General features: G+C 45.8%; 1 protein-coding gene across 4 annotated transcripts in view; it reads left to right on the top strand.

Moving 5' to 3' along the window:
• Positions 1–15,713, top strand: part of DMC1 (DNA meiotic recombinase 1) — a 36,959-nt gene extending 21,246 nt beyond the window's left edge. For 3 of the 4 annotated variants that reach the window (XM_078850751.1, XM_078850748.1, XM_078850746.1), the window contains exons 10-14: positions 4,541–4,614; positions 4,735–4,849; positions 5,652–5,712; positions 9,355–9,471; positions 10,264–11,927. In XM_078850751.1, coding sequence (XP_078706877.1) covers positions 4,541–4,614; positions 4,735–4,849; positions 5,652–5,712; positions 9,355–9,471; positions 10,264–10,378 — 482 coding nt within the window. In that variant the 3' untranslated portion in view covers positions 10,379–11,927. Of the gene's footprint in view, positions 1–4,540; positions 4,615–4,734; positions 4,850–5,651; positions 5,713–9,354; positions 9,472–10,263; positions 11,928–15,082 lie in introns of those variants that run through there. The other variant, XM_073326530.2, reaches the window with a different exon arrangement.
• The last annotated feature ends 9,469 nt before the right edge of the window (positions 15,714–25,182 follow it).

Raw genomic sequence — 25,182 nt, 5'->3', positions numbered from 1 at the left:
AGTTCCTGGCTAGGGGGGAAAACAGATTCCCCACTTGCCGCCTGCGCACGGTCCTCCTCCTCCTCTTTCGTCCTCCAAAAACTCATCCTCCTTGCTCTGTGCTACTCCCCCCTTGCAGGTGTCCACGGACAGTGGTGGGGTAGTGGTGGCATCACCTCCCATAATTGCATGCAGCTCACGGTAGAAGTGGCATGTATGGGGCTGTGACCCAGAGCACCTGTTTGCCTCCCTGGCTTTTTGGTACACTTGTCTGAGCTCCTTGATTTTTGTACTACACTGCTCTGTGTCCCTGGAGTAGCCGCTTTCCGTCATGGCCCTGGAGACTTTAGCGTACGTATTTGTGTTTCTTTTTTTGGACTGTAGTTCTGCCATAACAGATTCATGTCCCCAACATGCAATGAGATCCAGTACCTCCCGTTCGGACCTTGCTGGAGCTCGTCTGCAAATCCGGGACTGCGTGGTCTCTTGTGATGGTGGACTCTGCATGGTCGCCTGTGATGGTGGACTGTGCTGATGGTCATCTGTGCTGATGGTGACCAAACAGGAAATTCAGACGTTCCTGGGGCTTTTACTGCCTACCTGGCTAGTGCATTGGAGTTCAGAGTGTTGTCCAGAGCGGTCACAAGGGAGCATTCTGGGATAGCTCCCGGATGCCAATATCGTCAAATTGCGTCCACAGTACCTGTAACCCGGAACTGCAATCTCGATTTTAGCACTACTCCACTTGCCGAGGTGGAGTACAGAAATCGGATTAAAGAGCCCTTTAAATCGAAAAAACTCGTTTGGTCGTGTGGACGGAGTAACTTGGCTAATTCCAAAACAACCGCGTACTGTAGACCAGGCCTAAGACTAAGAAGTGTCTCAGTTTTAGTCCAGACGTGAGGGATAGCTGCACAGTCATTTTCCCCAGTATAGCTTGCAACGCCCTACCACTCCTGAAACACTGCTGGGGGGGACCTCCTGGGTGAATAACTTCACGGTGTATCTGACTGTTCTGCCCTTTTCCTTTTTGAATAAGGCCATTCTCTGCCTCCTAATCACCCACCTCAGTGTCAAATCATAAAGAATCAGGACAGCCTAAAGGGGATGTAGAGAAGATTACTATCCCAGTCTCCCCCAGATTTCCTCTGCTAACCTCTCAACACCAGATGGCTCAAGAACAGGAAGATGCAGAATTGAGGCGTATGCTCACCTGTGACTTGAATCCCCCCCTGCCCTTGTGTTCTGCCCTCCACTGCACTGTGTAACTTTGAATTTTGGTTTCATTGTTGTTTTAATTAAAGGTTTATTTCTGGTTGCTATGTAATAGATTGAATATTTAACTATTTTTATTATTATACATAGAGTTGTCAATGCATTTTAATCAGAAAATCCCTAAATTTTAAATAATAGGGTTTTCCAAAATATTGAGTCACAGACACAAGGTAAAATAAGGATTGTCACAGTGGTCCACTTTCATTGCCCATAAACAAGACTTGCATTCCCCACAATTCATCCCACTCAAGCCTGTCCGCAGGTTAACAGCTGGATGTACAGCTGTACATTTTCAGGCCTCATACTCAAAGTAGGAACAGTAGGCATCCCTGACAGTATTGCCCTGGCTTTTTCCATTTTCTATTGGGTTACTTGTTGGCTGTTCAAACTGCTGAGCAAGTCCCTGCACCTCAGCCTCCCACTCATCATTAAGGCTTTCTCCCTTACTCTCACAGATATTGTGCAAATACAACATGGAGCGATCACCTTTCTGCAGCTTCCAACCTACTCCACAAACAATACCACTGTCCTTTCGAACGGGCAAATGCACGCTCCACTGCCATTCTGCAACTACTGAGGCATAGGCGCTGTCTTTATGAGTTACTTGACCCCCATTCCGCCCCAGGGCCCATTCTGTCCCTTCCTCCAAACCCCCACCCCACCCTGCTCTTCCTTCCCCTGCTCCACCCCTTCCCTTGAGCGCCCTCACTCCTCATGCACACCGCTAAACAGCTGATCTGCAATGGGCGGGAGGCACTGAGGGGTAGGGGGAGCAGCTGATTGGCGGTGCTGCCAGTGGGTGCTGAGCACCCGCTCTTTTTTTCTGTGGGTGCTCCAGCCCCGGAGCACACATGGAGTCAGAGCCTATGTACTGATGTGGTAAACAGTTTTCTCCTTCTGTCCGTGTGGCCTGTGAATGACTTCATTAACCAGGGAACCAGAGGATAAACCAGGTCTCCCAGGATAATTGGAGTAGTCTCCACACCATTCATGTCCATAGTGATCCTGGGGGAAAGCAGTCCTTTATTCATGAAGGTAAATAGAGCTGAATTCCAAACGATACTATCATTGTGGACCCTTCCAGACTCTGCATTTTATGTTTGTAAACCTGCCTCCATGGTCAACCAGCCCTTGGAACACCATGGAGGAATATCTCTTTCTGTTTATAAATTCTGAGCCCTGCAGTGGTGGGGATACACAAATAATAGGCACATGGGTCTCATCAGTTGCCCCAATACAGTGTGGGAACCCCATATATGCAAAGTCATCAATAATCTCCTGAGCATTATCAAGCTTTATAACCTGGTGGAACAGTACCTTATTCAGGGCATCACATACCTGCATGACAATGGCCCCAACAGTAGATCTCCTTACACCAAATTGATTGGCTATGGATGGTAACATTTGGGAGTGACCAGCTTCAAGGTGTCAGTGGCAACTTGCTTCTCCATGAATATGAGATGCTGCATGTTGATAAGCTGCTGTTGCAGCTCCAGGGCTAGTTCAGCACATATTTCAAAAAAGGTTGCCTTTCCCATCCTGAAATTCTCTTGCCACGGCAGGTCATCCCGGGTCTGCCAAACAATCCTTTTCCACCAATTGACGCTGGTTTTCCGAGCCCAGAAACAATGCTGCATGTTGTGAAGCTGCTCCAGGAACAGCTCCTTTAGTGGCAGTTCCTTGGTGTCTTCCTCTTCTTCCTTGTCCTGTGTAAGGAATTATTTTAAAATTTGAACCTGCCTGGCTTCCCCTATGCCTCCTCCAGTGAACAGTGAGAAAAATCCCAGAATGCATGCTGCTCAACAAAGTACCCTCTGAGAATGTCATGTGCTTAGTATGCAGCAAGCTGCTGCCATGTGTATGCAATGATGAGAATTGAAAGAGAGTCCAGCCATCCTGTGTGTGCATGCTATTAGTGTGGCTTGCATACTGTGTGTTAAATAATGTGCACCAAATCAATCTGGTTTAAATCCTCTGTGTAGACAAGCCCTAAGCGAACTCCATATCTTATAATATTTGTGTACCACCATGATATCTGAATTTGCTTTCTTTGAAGCACTATGGAAACTGGTATATTTGTTGGAGACTAATTGTGAGTGCTTGAATGTAAGTGGGCAGTATAAACAACATTGAGAAAGTCTGTCATTTTGTGAATGGAACCTTATAGGCATGATCCCATGCACTATGTGGCAAGGCCTCTATATCCTGCAGCATTGCGGTGCAACAGACTCGAAATTCTGTGGCAGCTTCAGTTACATTTTTTAAATGGAAGTTTTTATTGAGTTAAATATGAATAATGCAGTTAGTATAATATTCCTTGTGTTATTTCACTTTGTCCCTCCATTTGCCCCGTTCTGCAAAGTCATGTCCTGATGCATAGTAGAAATTGTCTTGGGGAAGTTGAAGGTTTTGGTAACTGGATAGGGAGTGTTTGGAATCTGCGGAGGCATGAGAGGCAGTTGTAGATTTTGGTGGGGGCGGGGGAGTAAATGCATTAGTTGGAATTGCGACTAAAACTATTAGTAGTGAAATACTAAACAATGTTGACATTTAAATTGTCATCTTAGGTTTCATAGTTAATTTCATATGAATGAGGCAATTCACCCCTCCCAACTGCGCTGATTTACATTTTTAAATTGTTTTGTAATTTTTTTAACCATAAACACTAAGAACTTAATGTTTCAAGAATGAAAACTAATATGATGCACAGTTCCATGCATGTGGTGGGCTCTGTAGAAAATTCTGCAGCCGTGGAATACATAGGGCATAGTTTATGAACACTCAGTTTACTGTCCTTTGCCTGCACCTTAAGAGTTAGGCCAGGTCTACACTAGGAGCGCTTTGACAGTATAGCTATGCTAGTATAGTATCATGGCAAGATGTTCCTAGTGTGGACACAGCTTTTACTGGCAATATTGAATTTTTGGTGGGATAGCTTATTCCAGACCACCTGAGCAAAATAAGCTATACTGCCAAAGTAACACCCTTGGCTGACACAGCAAAAGTTTGTATGTAGTCCTGGCCCTAGTGCAGACATCACTTACACTGACAAAACGTGTTTTTGCCAGTATAGTTTATACTGGTTCCATGAATGAAATAATGCTGGTATAACTGTGTCCACACTAGGGTTTTTGCCAGCATAGAAATGTTGCCAAAAAAACCCCATACCCCTAACTGATATTACTACATCTGCAAAAGTTTCTAGTGTAAACCTGGCCTTAGTGTTACCTCACGCCTCAGCTCCTTCTGGGTCTTAATTTCATTGTCCAACTGTACTTCCCACCAGGTGAACATCAGATGGAGTTGCTTGACTACGTAGCAGCCAAGTTCCATGAGGAAGCTGGCATCTTCAAGCTATTGGTATGAGCCTTTAGGTCATTTTACTCTTCTGCATCAGCTTAATGCTTTCAGGATAATTTCCTCTTTTCCTCCTTCCTTTTCTTTCACTACATTTATTTATTTTGTATCTTTACCATGCAGATCATTGACTCCATAATGGCACTCTTCCGTGTAGATTTCAGTGGCCGTGGAGAGCTGGCTGAACGGCAACAGAAACTTGCTCAGATGCTTTCAAGGCTTCAGAAAATCTCAGAAGGTAGGGGGGACCTTGCAGGAAAAGTGAAAAATGTATTGGAACTACTGTGAAAAGGCAGTTGGTAGCCCAGCATTACCACATGGTAGCCCCAATGAATTTAATGGTAGACATTGCCCAATTAATCTTTCCTTGCCTTACACAACCACTTACTAACAAAAATGTGATACTTAGTTAGAAATCATGTGACTTCAATTTGACCAATTGGCCTCCAGGATTCTTCAACATTCTGAGGCATCTCAGAATTATTCTTATTTGTATTTCAGGAGCACGTATAAGCCCCAGTTGAGAGAATTGGGACATTGTTCAAACATAGTAAGAGATAGTTCCTGTCTTGAAGAATTTACAGTCTAAATAGACAAGAAAGACAAATGGTGGAAGGAAAAACAGAAGCAGAAGGGGTAAAGTGACTTACCCATTGTCACAGTCTATTAGCAATATTGGAATGTTGTGATGGTTTATTACTGGCTGAGTAGGAAGTTACATTTTCCCCCATTTTTTGAATGTTTCACTACAACTGGTGAAGGATGGGTTTTCCAAAGGAGCTCAGTGCTGGCCTAACTGCTCCCACTTTGAGTTCAAATGGAAGAAGAATTAAGCTAGCTCTGATCGCTTTTAAAAATTCTATCCCTAATTAGTCCAAGCCATCAGAAAGATAGGCAGGAGTGTTCTGTTGTTTGTGATATGGGTGCTGGACCTGACAATCGGAAAGTGTCTCCCTTGTGGCACTCATGAGACAATATGCATGAATTGTAGTGTGATCTATTCCCCTTCCTTTAGGTCTTTATATTGTTCTTTATTGCAGAATATAATGTGGCTGTGTTTGTGACCAATCAGATGACTGCTGATCCAGGAGCAACTATGACGTAAGCCACGTGTTCTTCTCTTTTTCTTTTAAATTTCTCCTCTTGCACTAAACCAGCGGTGGCCAACGTGTGGCTCCGGAGCCCCATGCGGCTCTTCAGCAGTTAATATGCGGCTCCTTGTAGAGGCACCAACTCCGGGGCTGGAGCTACAGGCGCCAACTTTCCAATGTGCTGGGGGGTGCTCACTGCTCAACCCCTGGCTCTGCCACAGGCCCTTCCCGCCCCCTCCCCTGAGCCTGCCATGCCCTTGCTCCTCTCCCTCCCTCTCCCCCCAGAGCCTCCTGCATGCCACGAAACAGCTGATCAGGAGATGTGTGGAGGGAGGGAAGGAGGGGGAGGTGCTGATTGGCGGAGCTGCCGGTGGGTGGGAGGCGCTGGGAGCTGGGGTAGGGGGGAACTGATGCGGGGCTGCTAATGTATTACGGTGGCTCTTTGGCAATATACATTGGTAAATTCTGGCTCCTTCTCAGGCTCAGGTTGGCCACCTCTGCATTAAACACTTAATAGATATGGGAAATGGATTTTTGTTGGGAAGGGCAAGCTCAGGTGTGAAGATGCACCCTACATCTTTAAACAGGTTTAATATTGGGCTGTGATTTGTTGAGGCCATGTCTACACTAGCAAGATTACAAGTGCACAGCTGTATCAGTGCAGCTGCACTGCTATAAAATTGCTTGTGTAGCTGCTCTATGCCAATGGGAGAGAGCTCTCCTGTCGACATAATAAAACCACCTCAATGAGCACTGGTAGGTATGTCGGCAGGAGAAGATCTTTCGCCGACATAGCGCTGTGCACACTCCCAGTTACACCAGTGAAACTTATGATGCTCAGGGGTATATTTTTCACTCCTCTGAGCAACATAACATTTTACCAACGTAAGTGGTAGTGTAAACATGACCTGAGAGGTACTGGCTGCATCAATCACAAGACACTTTAAGATTGGGTGTGAATGAACTCTTCAAATAACAACTGTTAGGTGAGTTATCAGAAACTCCCCACCTAAGACAAAAGGTGGCTGTGGAACGTGCCCAGAAGTGCAGACTGAGTGAGCATAGGGGTTTTACTGAGTATCACTTAGTGTATGTGTGGTGTGGGTGGGGATGGGGGGCTTGAAACAAGGTAGGTGAGGTAATATCTTTTATTGGACCAACTTCTGTTGGTGAGAGAGACAAACTTTCGAGCTTACACAAGAGCTCTTTGTCAGGTCAGGGAAATGTACTCGGAGTATCACAACTAAATACAAGGACAAATACCATAAATCCAGTGCCTCTATTCAATTCATGACTTTTAGTGTCTAGTAAAGTTATGAATTTAAGCTCCCAGGCTCATCTTTTGAAGGTGTTGTGCAGGTTTCCTTTGAGGATGAGGACTGATAGTTCAGACATAGAGTGATCACTTTGTCAAAAGTGTTCACCCACAGGCGATAGGCTATTTTTGTCTTTTATCATTTTTCTGTGGGAGTTCATTCAGGAGTGTAGTGATTGTCTGGTTTCACACATGTAGTTGTTATTGGGACATTTAGTGCACTGGATGAGATACACCATAAATTGTGATAAGCATGTGTAGGACCCATGTATCTTGAACGGTGTGTTTGTGGGGTGTGTTGATCACTATAGCAGTGGATATATGTCTGCAGGTTTTGCATCTGTTGTTCTGGCAGGGTCTGGTGCTGCTTTGAGTTGGTGTGTCCTGGTCTGTGGGGAGTTTGCTTCTGATGATGAGCTTGGAGAGGTTGGAGGTGTTGTTTGAAGGCCAGACGAGGGGATCCAATAAAGATTTATTTCAGGATAGGGTCCCCATCGAGTATGGTTGTTGTAGTTTGATGATACTCTGTATGGTTTCCAGTGTGGGATGGTAGGTGACAACTAGGAGTGTGCGGTCGGAGGAGATTTTATTTCTGTATTGAAGCAGCTTTTCTTGGGGTATTTGGGTGGCCAGTTCCATGATTTGATCTACTTCTCTGGTGCAGTGTTCTTGTTTTGGTGAAGGTGGTTTTGAGTGTGTTAATGTGTATATCCCAGACTTTCTTCTCAGAGCATATTCTGTGGTATCTGAGTGCCTGGCTCTAGATAACAGATTTCTTGGTATGTTTGGGGTGGTTACAGGATCTATGAAGATAAGTGTGATCCATGGCTTTCTTGTATCTAGCTGTCTGTAGGGTTCCATTGTTGAAGCTGATCGTGGTGTCCAGCAAGTTGATGCTAGTAGGGGAGTGTTCCAGAGAGAGCTTAATGGACAGGTGGTGGTTGTTGAAGTTGCTGTGGAAGTCTGTGAGTGAGTTTAAATTGTGTGTCCAGAGGATGAAAATATCATTGCTGTATCTCAGGTATATCATTAGTTTCGTGGTGCATTTGTCCAGAAATTCTTCTTAAACGTGGCCTATGAAGAGGTTGGTGTATTGGGGAGCCATCCTAGTAACCATGGCTGTGCCATGGTTTGGACAAAGTATTTGTTGTTGAGTGTAAAATTATTATGGGTGAGGATGTAATGGAAGAGTTTGGTGATGTATTTGGAGTGGATATCTGAGGGTTGTCCATTGTCTTGTAAATATTTGAGTCAGACAGCTTTGTGAGGGAAGGCAGAACATTCAGAAACTGAGAACAGAGAAAAACTGAGAGAGAGGCAGAGGCAAAAAGCAAGAAATTGAAGCCGTAGCCTGTAAGTACTATATACGAACCTGGAAAAATGCTAGAGAGAGAGCTTTTAGGTTTGGTGTTGGCTAAGGAGGCTTGTGGCTGTAAGCTAAGAAAGTGCTCCATTTGTTCTTGGTTTGTCCAGCATTTGGAGAAGCAGGATTTTGTATGTTACTTGTAAATAAAGAAGATTGCATCAAAGAGAATACCAGATGCCACTAATTTCTACTTCCAACTGAGACAACCCCAGGGCCTGAAGTTTGACTAGCCACTCAGGTCAAAAAGGGGCAACAGATCATTCACAAATTACACTCATGGGTTTCTCTGAGTCTTTAAATTCTTTTCCTTTCATTGTCCATGCCCTGTCTGTCATGATGACCCCTTTCACCATGAGTTGAACTTAGAAAACATATCACAAGAAATGTTGAAAATTTTGAGCAGAATTGTTGTGGAACCAGTTTAGTGCAAAGATTAAGGGTGAGATTTCTCAAAACATTCAGTGTTGGCCTAACTTTGCACCTGTTGAAGTCCATGTGAGCAGAGTTAGGCCAACACTGAGCACTTTTGAAAACCACACCTAAGAGCATACATGTAGTAAAAACTTAGACCTGGTCTACACTAGGAAATTAGGTTGGTATAACTACATTGCCCCAGGGTTGTGAAAAATTCACATCCCTGAGCGATGCAGTTAAATTGATGTAACCTTGGTGTAAACAGTGCTAGATCTATGGGAGAATTCTCCTGTCTCATGGAGGTGGAGTACCTATGCCAACGGGAGAACCTCTTCTGTTGGCATAGGAAGTGTCTTCACTGAAGCACTACAGTGGAGCAACTGCAGCGGTGTTGCTGCGCCACTGCATTGTTTTAAGTATAGACAGGCCCTTTGCTAAATCCTCTTGTTACACATCCATTCATCTGATATCATCATGTCTTGTCTGATGACTTATTATGATTGTTAGCCTATGGAATTCACCAAGAGAAACTTAATAATTATTTTTTGTTAATTTAGTTTTCAGGCAGACCCTAAGAAGCCCATTGGCGGCCACATCCTTGCTCATGCTTCAACCACAAGGATTAGTTTGCGGAAGGGAAGGGGGGAGTTGCGTATTGCCAAGATATATGACAGGTAAACACCTCTCTTTTGTGGGACAGGAGTTATGTTGGGTGGATGGTTAATAGCTGACATAGCTCATACTACTGGAACATGATAGCATCGTAGCTGGTTGCTGAGTTCCAAATGAATCCTGCTTCTGAATGACATCTTGAGAAAACAATGCACAAGAAAATTAACTAGGAGACCTAGATTGAAATTCTTTACTTGTGACCTAAGTCACAAGTAAAAGAAATTAGAGAGGTCTCATCATAATTGCCAGTAGAGATTTGTCTCTATTAGGAAACTACTAAACAATTTGGTATAACTGGCAATCTCTGCCCAGAGGATGTCCAGGACTGGAACAATAGAGAGTTCTGTGGATCAGGATTTAAATCAGGTCACCCATGAAGGGGGCAGGTCAGGACTGAGGCCATGTGTACACTACGTATTTTGCTCGACACACGTTATGTCGGTGAACAGTCACCAAAGTTTGTATATTGGTTAGGCGTGTACATACTTGGCTGCTTGTGTTGGCCTGCACATACTCATCAGGAGTGCATGTGTCAAAGTAAAGTGCAGTGCACCACCAGTAGATATCGCAGTGTGTCTTGTGCCATCATCTGGGGCAATGCCTTTTGGGATATTTTTGCAGTGTTTTGTGGATAGTAATGATTCACGCAGGGATCTCTGGGAGCTAAGGATCAAGTTCCCAGCATGCAACTTTCTGCATCCCATAATGCCATTCATAGCCCATAATTTCCATGCTGTTTTTTAGAAATCCTACACACCCCCATGACACTTTTCAGTCTCTGTTATCTTTGACAGAAGCACAGCGCCTGCAGAGCTCTGCACTATTCTCATGAACATTGCAAATACAGGACAGCACAATTCTCCTGTATTTGCAGAACCTCCAGAAATACCGCAACAACTGGGGACATGAGGATTTCCTTTAGGACAGTTTGCTTAGGGATGTAGCCAAAGACAATTGAAGGTTGTTGGTGGGTGTAAATGGAGAAGCTGCAGATCGTGGAATGCTGCTTCTGGTCCTGAGAAATGAGCACTGACTGGCTCCCATTGTAGTGCACGTTCGGAACAGTAAGCAGTGACTGCAGAGCTTTTGGATGCAGAAGGCCACATTCCTGGATCTATGTGCCAAGCTTGCCCCACCCTCCAGCACAGGGACACCAGAATGAGAATTGCACTAACAGTGGAGAAGCAAGTGGTGATCACACTGTGGAAGCTTGCAACACCAGCTTGCTAGCAGTCAATGGGAAATCATTTTGGAGTTGGAAAATCCACTGGGGGCTATTATCATGCAAGTGTGTAGGGCCATTAATCGCCTCCTACAGTGTAAGACTGAGACTCTTTGCAATCTGCAGGACACAGTGGATGGATTTGCAGCAGTGGAGTTCCTGAATTGCGGTGGGGTGATAGATGGCATGCATATTCCTGTTTTGGCCCAATCCCACCTTGCCACAGAGCACCTCGATAGAAGTGCTACTTTTCTCTGGTTATACAGGCGCTGGTGGATCACTGGGGATACGTCACCAATATCAGTGTTGGCTAGTCAGGGAATCAGGTTTCAGAGTAGCAGCCGTGTTAGTCTCTATTCGCAAAAAGGAGTACTAGTGGCACCTTAGAGACACGGAATGTGCATGATGCTTGCATCTTTAAGAACACAGGACTGTTCAGAAAGCTGCAAGCAGGGACATTCTTTCTCATTTGGCTGGTTACCATTGTAAATATTGAAATGCCAGTAGTTTCCAGATTCTGGAGGACCCAGCCTACCCCTTGCTCCTCTGGCTCATGAAGCCAAACACTAGTCAACTTGATAACACCAAGGAAAGATTCAGCTACCAGCTCAGTAGGTGCAGAATGACAATTGAATGTGCTTTTGGTAGCCTGGAGGGATGCTGGTTGTGTTTACATGCTAGATTGGATCTCAGTGAGAAAATATCCCAATGTTTATAACTGCCTGTTGGGTCCTCTTAATATCAGTGAGGCAAATGCAAAAGGAGCAAAAGGAAAAGCTGCTTCCTGGGTGGAGGTGGAACGACTGTACACTGACTTTGACCAGCCAGGCACAAGGGCTATTACAAGACTGCTGCATGGAGCTATACAATTGAAGGAGGCTTTGAGAGAGCACTTTAATGGTCAGCCACAGTAGTCTTCTGTGCTGGAGTGTTTGAGCCTGGAGCTTTGAGTGCTGCTAAGAATTGTGTAATGCTTGCTACTGTACATTTATAAATATGACTGGGTGTTTTTCTGAAGCTATGAATTCTGTGGTGCTTAATGTGCATTTACAAGTACTGTTTGCTTTGACTGCTGCTATGAATTCTGCAATATTTGTTGTAAACTAATAAAGTTCCAAAAATAGAACTTACTGAGTGGGAAAAAACAGTGCAGAAAATCAATGTGCAAATAAAACCATAGGCAATGTTATATACATTTTTAACATAACTTAATGGGGTGAAAATTTAAAATTAGAAAGGAGGTAAATATTTATGTCCATTTGAATAAACAAATGTTGTCTGTTGTGGCTACATGTACACCAGTTGTGGTTCTCACAGGTCAATGTATGTGAAGCTGTGGTTTTCCTTGCAGACCCCCAGCGTGAACTGGTAGGCTAATGTTGTGCCCCATGATGCCATGTCATATGTTTGAGGGTGCAGGGAGTAGTGACCATGGAATTCTCCAAGCCTGCAAAGGGTGGAGAGTCCAGGATTTTTGAACCTGTATGTCAACTAGGGTCGGCAGTGTTTGGCTTTGCTGCCTGAGAAGACCCATTATGTACTGGTGCATTTCCTGCTCCTTGTCCTATGGGGAATCTTGGGTCTTTCCCCCGTCCTCTCCATAGTGTTGGCGATACTGGCCTTCCAAGCCGCTTGCAACACTGGCTTGCAGGATTCTGCATAAGTGTCTTCCCTAGTTCTCTTCCTCCTCCTCCTCATCGAGGTCAGGCATTCGCCAGGCATGGAGGGGGTACCCCTCAAGGCTGTCACACCAGAAGCTGTGATAAAAACAGGCAAATGTACCATTGGATTTACAGTCACAAGGGACAGGGAAAGATACATTTTCCCAACTCCCTTCCCTTATTCTGATAAATATGTTTAATAAGAAATGCTTAAGAAACACTTCAGCTTTGGAGTGCCTGGGCAAAACTCTGCTTTCCAGCCCCACCTGTGGTAAGTAAGGTCCACCAACGACAAAAGAGGGAGGGATTTTCTGTTGTGTGAAGCTATAAAATTTCAGTCCCTATTCGTTGGGTATGAATATAGGATAATTGCACTGAACACTGGCACTATTTTTCACAGGCTGTAGTGATTTCTCACTTCTGAGGGTCACAAGCGCATAGAGAACACAGCTGCTACTGCTGTCCCAAAGCCACCCAGGCCCATATGCTGCTAGCCTGTTTATTGCAATGGTGCCAGCCAAACTCATCACAGACTGGCATGGGAAAGCAGCCTACTGTGGAGGAAGAAATAAGGCAGCCAAGTCCTGGCCTCCCTAGCCCCAGCAGCACTGAAGAGGAGCAGCCTGCCTGGGCTGGGGCCAAGGGGGAAAGAGCAAGTAGGAGGGGGCTTTGGGGAGGAGCATGTGCGTGGCCACAGAAGGCTGTTTGGGGAGGCATAGCCTTCCCCAGCCTCTTGGATGTGTCGCCCATGTTGCACAGCCTATTCTCCTCACAGGCCCAGGAGATCCAGTGCCAGCTGTCTGTTCCAGGCAGAAGTACATCTAGTGCATGGAGCTGGTGTGGTTGGTTGGGTGGTTGCATGCAAGGGAGAGCTGCTAGGTTTGCTGTCCAAGCTGGGCAATCAGAAAATGGCATTTTAAAAAAATACTCAGGGAGCTTTAAAAGGGGGAGTGGCTTCCAGTTTCTGTGACCCCCTGGCAGTGGTGCTGGAACCAAGGGGGCCATGCCCACCCCCCACTTTTACCAGTGGGAGGGCCACACCTGCTCACCTTTTAACATGAGTGTAGTAACCTCAGGCAGGCACAGCAGGGGCTGCGCTTTGCAGCGGGGGAGCTTATAAGGTGATCGGCTCCCCTGCCGCGAAGCACAGCCCCTGCCAGTGGCACCGGCTTCTTCCCAGTAGGGGGGCTGAGTTGGGCTTTAGCCCCCCCCTCACCATGGAGCCCTGCTCCTCCTCTTCCTCCTGAGGCCCTGCTCCCTGGCCAGGCCGGAAGCTGGAACCCGGCTGTGCTAAGAGTCACCCAAGGAGCCCAGGCCACTGTGGGCAGCCTCAGATCCTCCACCTGCCCCGGACAGCGCGTCGTGGGGTCGGGGACATGAGCTGGGGGCTGCTCTCAGGCACCCTGGATCCCTGCCCAGAGCAGGTGGAGGGTCTGGAGCTCCCACAGCATCCTGGGCTCCCTGGGCAGCGGGTCCCATACGCTGGCGAAGGCTGTGCCTCCCCAAACAGCCAGGTGAGGCCCTGCTCCCTGCCTGCAGCAGCGCCACAGCTCCAGTCCTGCTCCATCCCCCACAGTGCTCCAGCTGGGGCTGGGGAGGCTGCAGCCACCCGCCACCCCCTCCCATGCTCTGGGGCTGGGGCCGTGCACCACTGCCGCTCTGGAAGCTGGGGTCGCACGCCCTCCCAAGCTCCGGAGCTGAGGAGGCTGTGGTTGCATGCCTCCCGGCGCTCCAGGGCTGGGGGGCTAGCCCGGGGCGAGATTGGGCCAGGGGGTGGGGGCGTCCTCTGGGCTCCGGTGGGGGTGGAATGGGCGGGGCCTCAGGTGGAAGGGGTAAGACTGCGGCTAGCCTCCCCCAGCTGGCGGTTCATGCGCCGCCCATGCTGGGCAGGTATCACTGCCTGGATCTGGCCTGGTCGGGATCTCAGGGGAAGAGGAGGAGCAGGGGCGGGGCCATAGTGCCAGTGGTCCCCCCCCCCCCACTTCTGTACAGGTTCTGGAGTTTCTGCCCCCTGTGCAGTGGAACTTACAGTTGTGACCAGAGCGGTCACTGTTGCAGGGAATGGGGGATTGCGGGGACAGCTGCTGGAGACTGTTAGGGTTGACAAAAGTCATGCAGTGTCTATATTTGCACTGTGTTGACCTCAGTAGGTCAACCATGGCTCTGTGCCATTTGGGGAGGTGATTTTACTGCATTGCCATAACAAGGAGCTTATGTCAGCCGGAGATAAATTTTAGTGTAATGCAAGCACTAATAGGTTGATGCAAGGTGACTTAAGTTGACCTAACTTTGTAGTGTAGACCAGGCCTTAGTTGTATTGGGCAGAGATGTGTGGAGATTCAAGGTGGTGATGTGGCAAACCTAGGATATGGAGGGAAAGCTTCCATAGCCAAAACTGTTTGGTTCTGCCACATCACTTAAAAAAAAAATTGGAAACCACTCTAAACAGAAAATCTAAACAAAAATATATGCACTTTTGTGTGCAATTCGCTCCAGTCTGTATTTTTGAAACGTTTAAAATAAAATTAAGTGGTGTACAGACTTGGTGTTTACCCTCTGCACAGGGATGGATTTCACACTTTTTGGTCATAAATCCTGATGGACAATTTCTGTAATTTACAACTAAGAACATGAGCTTTGAGGTATTTTACCTGATAAAATCTTGGATACTGCATCATGACTACATTTTACACAGAGAACAGCCATTTTCTTGCTTCTTTCTTTTCCCAGCCCTGAGATGCCTGAAAATGAAGCTACATTTGCAATAACTGCTGGAGGGATTGGGGATGCCAAAGAGTAGATGGAAAACTGGTGCAAATCTCCGTTTGAAAACAATCCGTGTACCTCAGATGAAGCCATGATATCCAAGGTCTGACTCCTTGGTTACTTAGTGTTTTTCATACACAATTTGGAAAGTTTAGAATTAGAGGGATGCTGGGAAGAGCTTTTTAGGTATCATATTTCAATAATCTTAACAGTTCCTGGTTCACCTTAGTGCTATTTTAAAATGATCTTTCAAGCAGCCAAAAGTTGAAAAAGCCCAGAAATGTGACTTATTCAAGGAATACCTTCCTTATTGTTCAGGAGAAGCAAAGCTGTTTTGTCACATCGGCTTAATGTGCACTTTTTATAGTTTCTCGGGAAAGGAATGTCTGTGGAATAGAATATAATGGCATGGAATGGAACAGCATTGAAACATAGTTTTTACAAAATAATGAGTAACTAGTACACAGAGGGAAAGTGCAGTGAAAGAGAGATAAGAATAGGTGAACTTACTAATGTTTCATTGACAGTAGAGGAATGATAGTTGCTTGAAAAGATTTTTAGAAATCTTGATTAGATTATTTATTTGTTTTTAAAGTGCCTGTATTTCTGTTTTGGAATATTTAAAGCTCTTGTCTATTTTTCATATCTATGAAAAATGCTAAATTAAAATGTCTCTCTTCTTTATACTTGTGTGCAATACAGCCAACACATAGTTTGAGTGAGACCCTGGTTCTACCCTGTGAGTAGTCTTGCTGATTTTGTTGTGAGAACTTGCATGGGTAAACTAAATGGGATATAGCCCAACATTATTATTTTTAAAAAATATTTAAAATATTAAGAAACACTATGTTTAACACTTTGGGGGGGATTCTTCAATTTTTCATCTTACTTCAGCTGCTATCTATGAGGGTCCCAGGCTGCAGAGATCCTCTCTGCAACTGAGGAGAGCCAGATGGGATGGGGCTAACTGGTGACTGACAACGCTATTAAGATTGGTCAATGAGACAAAAGCAACACAGCTTCTCCACTTGCTCTAAGCCGGTGGTTTCCAAACTTTTTCAGAGTAAAGAACATGTTAATAAGCAAGATTATTTTGTGGACCACCTCCTTTCCATTCACAATCACATAATATCCCTGTGGCCATAACAGCAATTGCTCTCTTAGAAAATATTAGGATGTTATATATATTTTTTACCACCTTTCAATACAATACAAGGAAGAGACTCAGCACCAGGTGATGAGTTAGTGATAACAAATCTCATGAAACACAAGATAGAAGACTCCATGAAGCCTATGGGACACCACCTTGAGCACAAAGCTGCGGAGAGTCCACTCTAGACACTCTCTCTCTTAAGATGTCAACCAAAACAGGAAAAAATTTGAGAGCCACTAGACTACAGGGTTTGGTCCTGTGTTTGGATCAAAGGTTGGCAAAATATAAGCTCTTGATATCCACATGAAACTCTAGATGATCAGCCTAATTAAATGTATCTGTTAAAGTATAAACTTAAATGCAAAGCAGGCAATTCATTTATAGTGCATAAACAAGCAATGAAAGAAGCTTCAATACACGAGAAAATAATATTTTCTCACAGTCTCATGGATGGCCTACAAAGAACACACATCATCAACACATTCTTCTAAGAGGAAATTGACAAAATATGATATGACCTTCCCCCTCCCCTTGGCTTGCATTCTCTTCATCTCTCCCCTCCTACTATTCTCTTCTGCTTCTTCCCTGTAAGGGATGCAGAAGTTTCTTGTCCACTTTCCTCCTTTAACTAGTCCACTTGCCCTAGTGACTGGATGCAGTCACATCTTCTGATCTCCCTCCTGCCTATACACATCCCCTCCCTTACTCTTAACTTCTTTCTCTCCTCTGGCTTTTTCCTCTCACAATACTAACATACTTTAGTCTCTTCCATCTTAAACAAACCCACCCTTGACCCAATTTACCTCTCCATCTACTGCCCCATTTCCCTTCTGTGACCCAGTGTGCCTAGGCTAGACCTCACTGAAAATGCCAAGATCAGGGCAGGCTGCAAAAAGGAGAGCAGATTCTCCCAAAGTGGGTGGTTAACACTGAAGTTAGACTCACCAACCAGTCAAAAATTGTGCTCCTGATCCCCCATACTGGTTAACAAGAAGCTGAAAAAAGAAATCACACAATCCTCTTTATTACATTCCAGTTCTCTGGCTCCCAACTAGCACATAGGTCCAGTAAGGTCAGGAGTTATTTAAAAACTCTGCCCACTATATAAAATGTTCTTCTGAACCCCACAGAGTTCACATTGCCAGGTCAGTATTAGTTTGGGTCTTACCCAAAATACTCCGCTGCCAGCCAATCCTTTAGTATCTAAAACTAAAGGTTTATTAGAAAAGAAAAGGCAAGAACAAGAACAAGAAGAGAATTGGTAAATAGTAAAGCAATCAGACACATATATAAGTCTCCAGATCCATATATCTGTTTCTTAGCAGTACTGGTGAGTTTGTTGACTTGAAAGTCCCTCTGGAACACATCCAAAGCTTGCATAGGTCATTCAGTCCTTTGTTCAGAGCTTCAGTTTGTAGAGAAGTTACTCCAGAGGTAAGAAGCAGGATTGAAGACAAAATGGAGAATGATGCAGCTTCCTTTTCATATCTTTTGCCATGTGGCTTGTACATCCTTTGTCCCAAACACAAGCTTCACAGCACATGGTATGGAAAAGCCTTAGAGTTCTCTGTTCACAGGCATGCCCCTACAAGTCTTGTTGATTCATAAGGTGTAGCCTCTGGCTTCCTTCAATGGGTTCACTGTCACTGATTGCCCTTGATGGGCCATTGAACAGGCTAGGCAGTGCTGATGCATTTCTGTCTGGCAGTGTCACCCAGATACACAGCACAAGTTTGAAATACAAATATACCACACATATTTATAACTTACAATACAAAGATGATACAAACATAAAAAAGATTATCATACTTAATACCTTACATGGTATATCTGGTAAGATTATAATATGGATATCAATAATATCATAAAGTGTCTCTCATATTCCATACAGTGTCACACCTCCTTCCTTTCATCTCCAAGCTCACTGAGTGTGCTTTCTACAGTTGGTGTCTGCAGTTCTTCAAGTAGATGCAGACATATTCCAGTTAGGTGTGTGTGCCCAATGCACTGGACCCAGAGACTTTTGCCTAGCAGTACCTGTAAAGGTGTGGTACCTGCATCTAGTGACTGTGGCCCCTCCCTTGGCTAGATCAGGTGGCGTGGCCCTGACTCTCCTCTGTTCCTTCTTACCACCTGTAGCTGGAGTTTGAGCTCCAAAGCAGGCGGTGTGTGTGGGGATTGCTGTTAGGAATCACTCCCACACATGAAGGACAGTGTTTGAACTGCACTGAAGGCATCACGGGGGCGGAGGGGTGGGGGTGGGAACGACTACTAGAACTAACTAACACTAAACCCTTAACTCTAATACTGATTGCAAGGTTGTGAGGTTACATAGATCATCCTCAAGCTCAAAGCAGATTGGGCCAAGCTTATCCTCATAGTCCTGGTGTGGCCAAAACAGTGCTGGTTCTCCGACCTTCTTGTGCTGTCGATTCAGCCTCCCATACCATTTCCTCCCCATCTCAACCTGCTTACTCAGAACCACGGCTGCATTTGCCATGCTGCACTCCCTGCACCTCATGGCATGGCTGCTGCACGGTTTAATGAAGAAGAGCATTGTTCAGCGGCTGTCCAACAAGTCCTACTCAACAGTAGAAAGTCCTCTACCAGGATGGTCTACTTAGCGAAGTGTAAAAGGTTTCTGGTGTGGTCCTTGGCTCGCAGGAACCAACCAACGTGGACTTCCATTCAGGACATCTTCAGATATCTGGATGTGCACTCAGTTCACTGAGGGTGCATTGGACTGCAGTATCATCCCCCTATTTAGGGGGAAAAAATCGGTTTTTGCCAATGCTATGGTGACAAGATTTCTAAAAGGGCTTCTCTGTTTATACCCTCTGATCTGAGAACCAGTCCCTTTGTGGGATCTAAACATAGTTTTGGTGGCCCTAATGGGCCCTCCATTCGAGCCCCATACGTCCTGTAGTGTCCACTGCCCCTCTTGTGTCAGAAACCCGCATTCTTGGTAGCCATTATGTCTGCAAGGAGGGTGTTTGAATTGCAGGCTCTGATGGCAGGGCCTCCTTGCACACAGTCCTTCAAAGACAAAGTAACTTTATAACAAAGTTTTTATCCAGATTGGTCTGTCAATTTCATCTGAACCAGGTGGTGTATTTACCTGTGTTTTTCCCTAAGCCGCATTCATCCCCTGAGAAACAGCACCTCCAAACTTTGGATGTCAGGCACTATCTAGCCTTGTATCTGGATAGGATTGAACTGTTTCATGTTTTGCCTCGTCTGTTCATGTCTTATGCGGACCGCATGAAGAGACAAGCGGTCTTTGCACATACCATCTCTAGATGGATAATATCCTGTATCAAGACTGCATATGAGATAGCTTCAGCTATGCCTCCTCAGCGGATATGATTGCATTCGAAAGAGTGCACGCAATGTCAATAGCAGTCCTCAGTGACATTCCCATATTGGACATTGGCTGGGTGGCCATGTGGTCCATACATACATTTACAGACCATTATGCTATTACTGTATCTTCCAGAGCGGACTCAGGCCTCGAAAAGGTGGTTCTGCAATCCCTATTTCAGTAGACTTTGAGCCCCCTTTCTGAATGGGGTAGCTTGTAAGTCACCAAAGTGGAATACACATTGGCATCAACTTGAAGAAGAAGAAATTGTCACTTACAGTAACTGTGGTTCTTTGAGATGTGATGACATGTATTCCACCCCCCACTCTCCATCCCCTCTGCAACAGAGTCTCCTCTAATGGGCTTTTGGTGCAAAGGAACTGTGGGGGGTCAGGGTGGTGGGGCACCGCCTCACACAGCCACGAGGCATGAGCGCTGCCCTTCTATGTGTACTGCTAGCTAGAAGTCTCCAGCATGCTGTGCATGCACACACCTAAGTGGAATACACTTCTGCATCACATTTTGAAGGACCACAATTACAGTAAGTAACCATTTCTTCCTCTCCTCAACTTCTATTCTAGACTGGCTTTAACCCAGGGGTCTCAATCTCAATTTACCTTAGGGCCAGTGCAAGTCCTCAGATCCTCCCAGGGGGCCAATAATGTCACTCATGCCGCCCAGAACCTGCCCCCCAAAACTCCGCCCCCCACCTGCCTAAGGCTCTGGGAGGGAGTTTCGGTGTGGGAGGAGGTCTGGGGTAGGGGATTGGGGCGCAGGCTCTGGGAGGGAGTTTGGGTGCAGAAGGGGTGACAGGTTGGGCTCTGGGAAGGAGTTTGGATTGGGGAGGGGGTCTGGGATGCAGGCTCTGGAATGGAGTTTGGGTGCTGGGTGCAGGCTCTGGGCTGGGGCAGGGGTGCAGTAGGAGGTGGTGGGGTTGCAGGCTTTGGGAGGGAGGAGGGGGAGGGGTACAGGCTCTGGGAGGGAGTTTGGGAGCTGGGGGTGTGTGGGGAGGGAGTACAGGCTCTGGGAGGGAGTTTGGGGGCTGGTGGGGGTGCAAGCTCTGGGAGGGGGTCGGGGGGTGTGGCACTTACCTGAGGCTCCAAGGCGGGGTGGGCCAGGGGCCTTCTGCGTGCTGCTGTCCCCAAAGCTTCCCATTGGCCACAGGGGCGCTCGGGGTGAGGGCAGCGCATGGAGGTGCAGCCCCGCCCTGCCCCGGGGCCACAGGGCAGGTCCAGCAGACACGTGGAGCGAGCAGGCAGAGACCGCTCAGCTCCGCTGTGCTGCCAGGGCCCTGGACCATTTTAAATCGCCACGAGGGGCGAAGCGCCCGGGGGCGGCAGGTGAGGCCAAGGGAGAGACCCAGCCCCAAAACTGGTGGAACCCCACTGGCCACATTGCGGAGGTTCGCAGGCCGCAGATGGCCCACGGGCCAGGAGTTTGAGACCCCTGCTTTAACCCCTTGCATTCCACTGAAACCACTCTCACTAAAGTCTCTAATCATAGAATCATAGAATATCAGGGTTGGAAGGGACCTCAGGAGGTCCTCTAGTCCAACCTCAAAGCAGGACCAATCCCCAATTTTTGCCCCGATCCCAAAATAGCCCCCTCAAGGATTGAACTCACACCTCTGGGTTTAGCAGGCCAATGCTCAAACCACTGATCTATGACAAATGACCTCTTAATGACCTCTTCCTAGCCAAAACTTAGATCCAGTAGAAGAACACAGAAGAACCAGTTACAGTAAGTAACCGTTTCTTCCACAGGGCTCTATCCTTGGTTTCCTTTTTCCCCTCTCTGCATTTTATATCTAGGTTCTCTCATCCACAGACACAGATTCAACTACCATCTCTATGGTGGCAACTCACAGGTCATCTTCTCTGCTCCACACCTGGCTCATTCTGTCCAAATGAAAATTTTGGCTGTCTCTGACATCTTGTCATGGGTGCCTAGCTGTCAACTCAAGCTCAACATGGTTAAAACAGAGCTCTTAATCTCACTATTCCCTCCCCCCCCCCCCCCGACCTTCCTGGTAGATTCTATAGATTTAATAGAGTTTAAGGCAAGAAGGAACCACTAGATCATCTAATCTGACCTGTATATCACAGCCCCTTATATTACATCCAATTACCCCTTTTTGGAAAACAATAATCTGTATTAGACTGAAGTATTTCAATCCTCAGGAGACAACGTTGTTAACTACCACAGACAGAGAATAGGAGAGATCAAGGGGCCACCAATGACCAAGGCCCATCCAACTGAGAATTGATTAGATAAGACCAGATGATCATAGCAGGTTATCTGTACTCCATGCTACAGAGGAAGGCAAAACAAAAAAAACTCCAAGGTCCCCGCCAATCCGACCTAGAGGAAAATTCCTTCCCAACCCCAAATCGGGGATCAATTAGATTCTGAGCATGTGAGCAAGACTCACCAGACAAGCATTTAAGGGCATGTCTACACTGCAGTCTAAGGTGTGATTGCAGCACAGGTAAAAATGCTGATGCTAGTATGGCTAAAAATAGCAGTATAGATGTGCTGGTGGAGGCTTCAGCACAGGCTACACAAGAACCCTGGGGACCTACTCGTATTGCTAGCCTGCACTGAAACCTATGCCGCTACATCTGCTCTGCTATTTTTAGCCATGTTCGCATGGGTATGTCTTCCTGAGTTGCAATCACACCTTGGATTGCAGTATAAACATACTTTGGGAAAGAAGATTCTCTGTACCACCACAGGGCATTGGTCCTTTCTGTCTGGTGCCTCTCTCCAGCTGGCCAATACTGGATACTTCAGAGAAAGGTGGGGGGGAAAACAGAAACCCCCGAACACATCTGACCAATTGTGCATCAGGGGAAAAAATGCTTTCTGGCCCCTGAAGGTGATCAGCTGAAGCCCTGAAGCATGAGATGTGATTATAGTAATTGTCTTAATGCAGAATTTCAAATGTTATTGAGCATGTTGAAAACAACAAAGAATTTCCTGTTCCTTCCATAGCCCACAAAGGGAGTGATGGATCTTGATCATTGTGGACAACCCCACCATCCTGCCTTTCACTCAGGTCCATAACCTTGGGACCTCTCTCTAGATTCTCACATCCAAGCTATGTCTAAATATTGCAGCTTCTTTCTGTCTAACATCTCTAAGATATAGCTTTTCCTACTATCCACACAGCTAAAACTCTCCTGTAGGCTCTCATCTCACATTTTGATTACTGCAACATCGTTCTCTCTAGCATTGACAAATGGAGCTTTGCCCTGCTCACATCCATTCAGAATGCTGCTGCAAAAAAAAAAAAAAAAAAAAAAAAATTCCTAGCCTGTTGCTTTGACTATGTCACCCCTATCTTTGTGTCCTTCCACAGGAGCGCACTCTCTCTCTATTACTTCAAAAACATAAAGTACTTGTATTTTACTTTCAAGGCCCTCCCAGCCTATATATGCCCAAGCTACCTATTATCACACATTCACTATCAAGATGTCAACTCCCACCTGGCACAATGGGGTCGGGGTCCAGGAGCACAGCTAGGGCTTCCAGGCACTCCAAATAAAATAATAATAATAATAAAAAACATTAAAATGGTGTTCAGATTGAATGAACTCTTGTTTATTAAACAGAGTTGAAATTAGTTTAAGTGTTAAACAGGAAATGGAAACATTTTTAACCTGTATTTGTATATTCAGCCACTGCGTAAAAATGACTGTGTGCATGCAGCATCCCTTGTCCATTTTCACAAAGGTAATGGTAGTAATCCCAGTGTTTTGGCCATATTCTAAATCAGGTGGATAGGTGAAGTTCCCCTGTAGTTTCAAGTGGACACATTTTTATTTACATTCCATCTGAAAGTTTATTTAACTGTATAAAAATACAAGCTGTGTTTCTTCACCAGAGGTGACGGCATTTGAAAGGTGTATGAATTGTGATGCCTGAATATAGTTTTCCCCTCCTCTGTGAGGGGAAAAAGCTTGCGCAGGGCACCAAAATTATGCAAGGTTTCCCCTTTGGAGCTTCTGTTCACAGTTGAGGTGTTGTGGGGTGATGCTGCTGCAGAGCACAGACAACTGCTAGCCCTGCACCCTGCCCTCAGTCAGTGTTTCTAAAGGATTGGAATGACACTGCAGAGCTGACATTACCTTATCTCTTTCAACTTCCCCCACTGCTCAGATCAGTGGAGTTTCATGCCTTCCACTTGTGGAAGCATAGAAAAGATTTGGACCATGTAAAGTACTTAGGAATCCTTCAGCATAAGAGGAGCAGAGGAATACAATATACAGAGCCAAATTCATTTCACATTTACAAACCTATGAAATCCTATTGATACTAGTGGAGTTACATAGATGTAATAGAAGGCAGAATTTTGCCAATTATTATTACAGGGTTGTGGAACGCTTTAAAATATTGTCCTTATTCATACTTTTTAAAATGTAAACTTTTTAATTGCAACAGAACACTTTAAAGCACACAATATACTATCACACAAAATAACATTGTTTGCCCTGTTGTTGTAGCCGTGTTGTCCTGAGAGACAGGGTGAGGTAATATCTTGTTTGGACCAGCTTCTGTTGGTGTAAGACAAACTTTCAAGCTCCACAGAGCTCTTCGTCAAGTCTGGGCAGTAGAAGTGCTTTAAATGCTTCTGTAGTTTGGGTTTTTGCACAGGTCACAAGGAATCTCTTTCCTATTGAAGGAGCTGTAACTACTTCACGCAAATAATTACAGTAATTTAGCTAAATATCCTTTCCCCTTCCATTTACTGGAAATAAGGAGAGAGTAAATATCATGGCGGCTACTGCTACTGAGCCTGTGCTGTGTGTGCACTGCGGCAAGATCGCTTTTATGGCATCTGTTCAACCGCAACCCCTTGTGTGCTCCAGCAGACACTGAGCTTAAATGTTGTGTCTGAGGGTGTTTCCTGCAAAGGGGGCAGCAGGAGGGAGATTCCTTGGACAGCGAAGATTAATTGCACACTAAGGCCCTAAACTCTGCAGCTTGCCACAGAGAAGTATTGTCTTTCCAGCCTATTGCCACCTCCCACACATGCAGTTGCTGCTAAGGCAAAAGGCTTTCCTGTATTCTCCAAACACAATACGTTACAGAATGCCTGTAATCTTGCACACACCCCTCCCCCCAGCTGAGCAAAAAGCAACTGAAGAATTTTACGCAAAATGGAAGGCTCTTCCTTCCCCTACTTACGCTAAACCCACCATAGAACAAGGGAGAGCTACGAAACTTCCGTATAATATTTAGTTAATATGCTGCTTGGCCAGGGTTTTCCTCGCAGTTCGTAGGTGGGTTACATGATTGGCATTTTTCGCAGTCGAATTTCGGGAATAGGGAGAGCGTTGTCTCCACACGCAAAAAGCCGACTCAGCTCTTGGGCACTACTCAATTTGCGTACACTGCTCGGTTTGGGTTCGGTTTTCTGGCCTCGGTCTCGTACGTACCCGGATTTCGAGAATAGGCGCAGCGGCATTCACGTCCCCCTCCCCCCGGCTATTCAGGGACGGAGTTTACGCAACGTTCAAGCCGTCCTTAACGTAAGTAGAGCGGGCT

The sequence above is a fragment of the Lepidochelys kempii genome, chromosome 1 (assembly GCF_965140285.1).
Source record: "Lepidochelys kempii isolate rLepKem1 chromosome 1, rLepKem1.hap1, whole genome shotgun sequence".
Taxonomy (NCBI): Eukaryota; Metazoa; Chordata; order Testudines; family Cheloniidae; genus Lepidochelys; species Lepidochelys kempii.
This window is presented reverse-complemented; position numbering and strand designations above follow the sequence as displayed.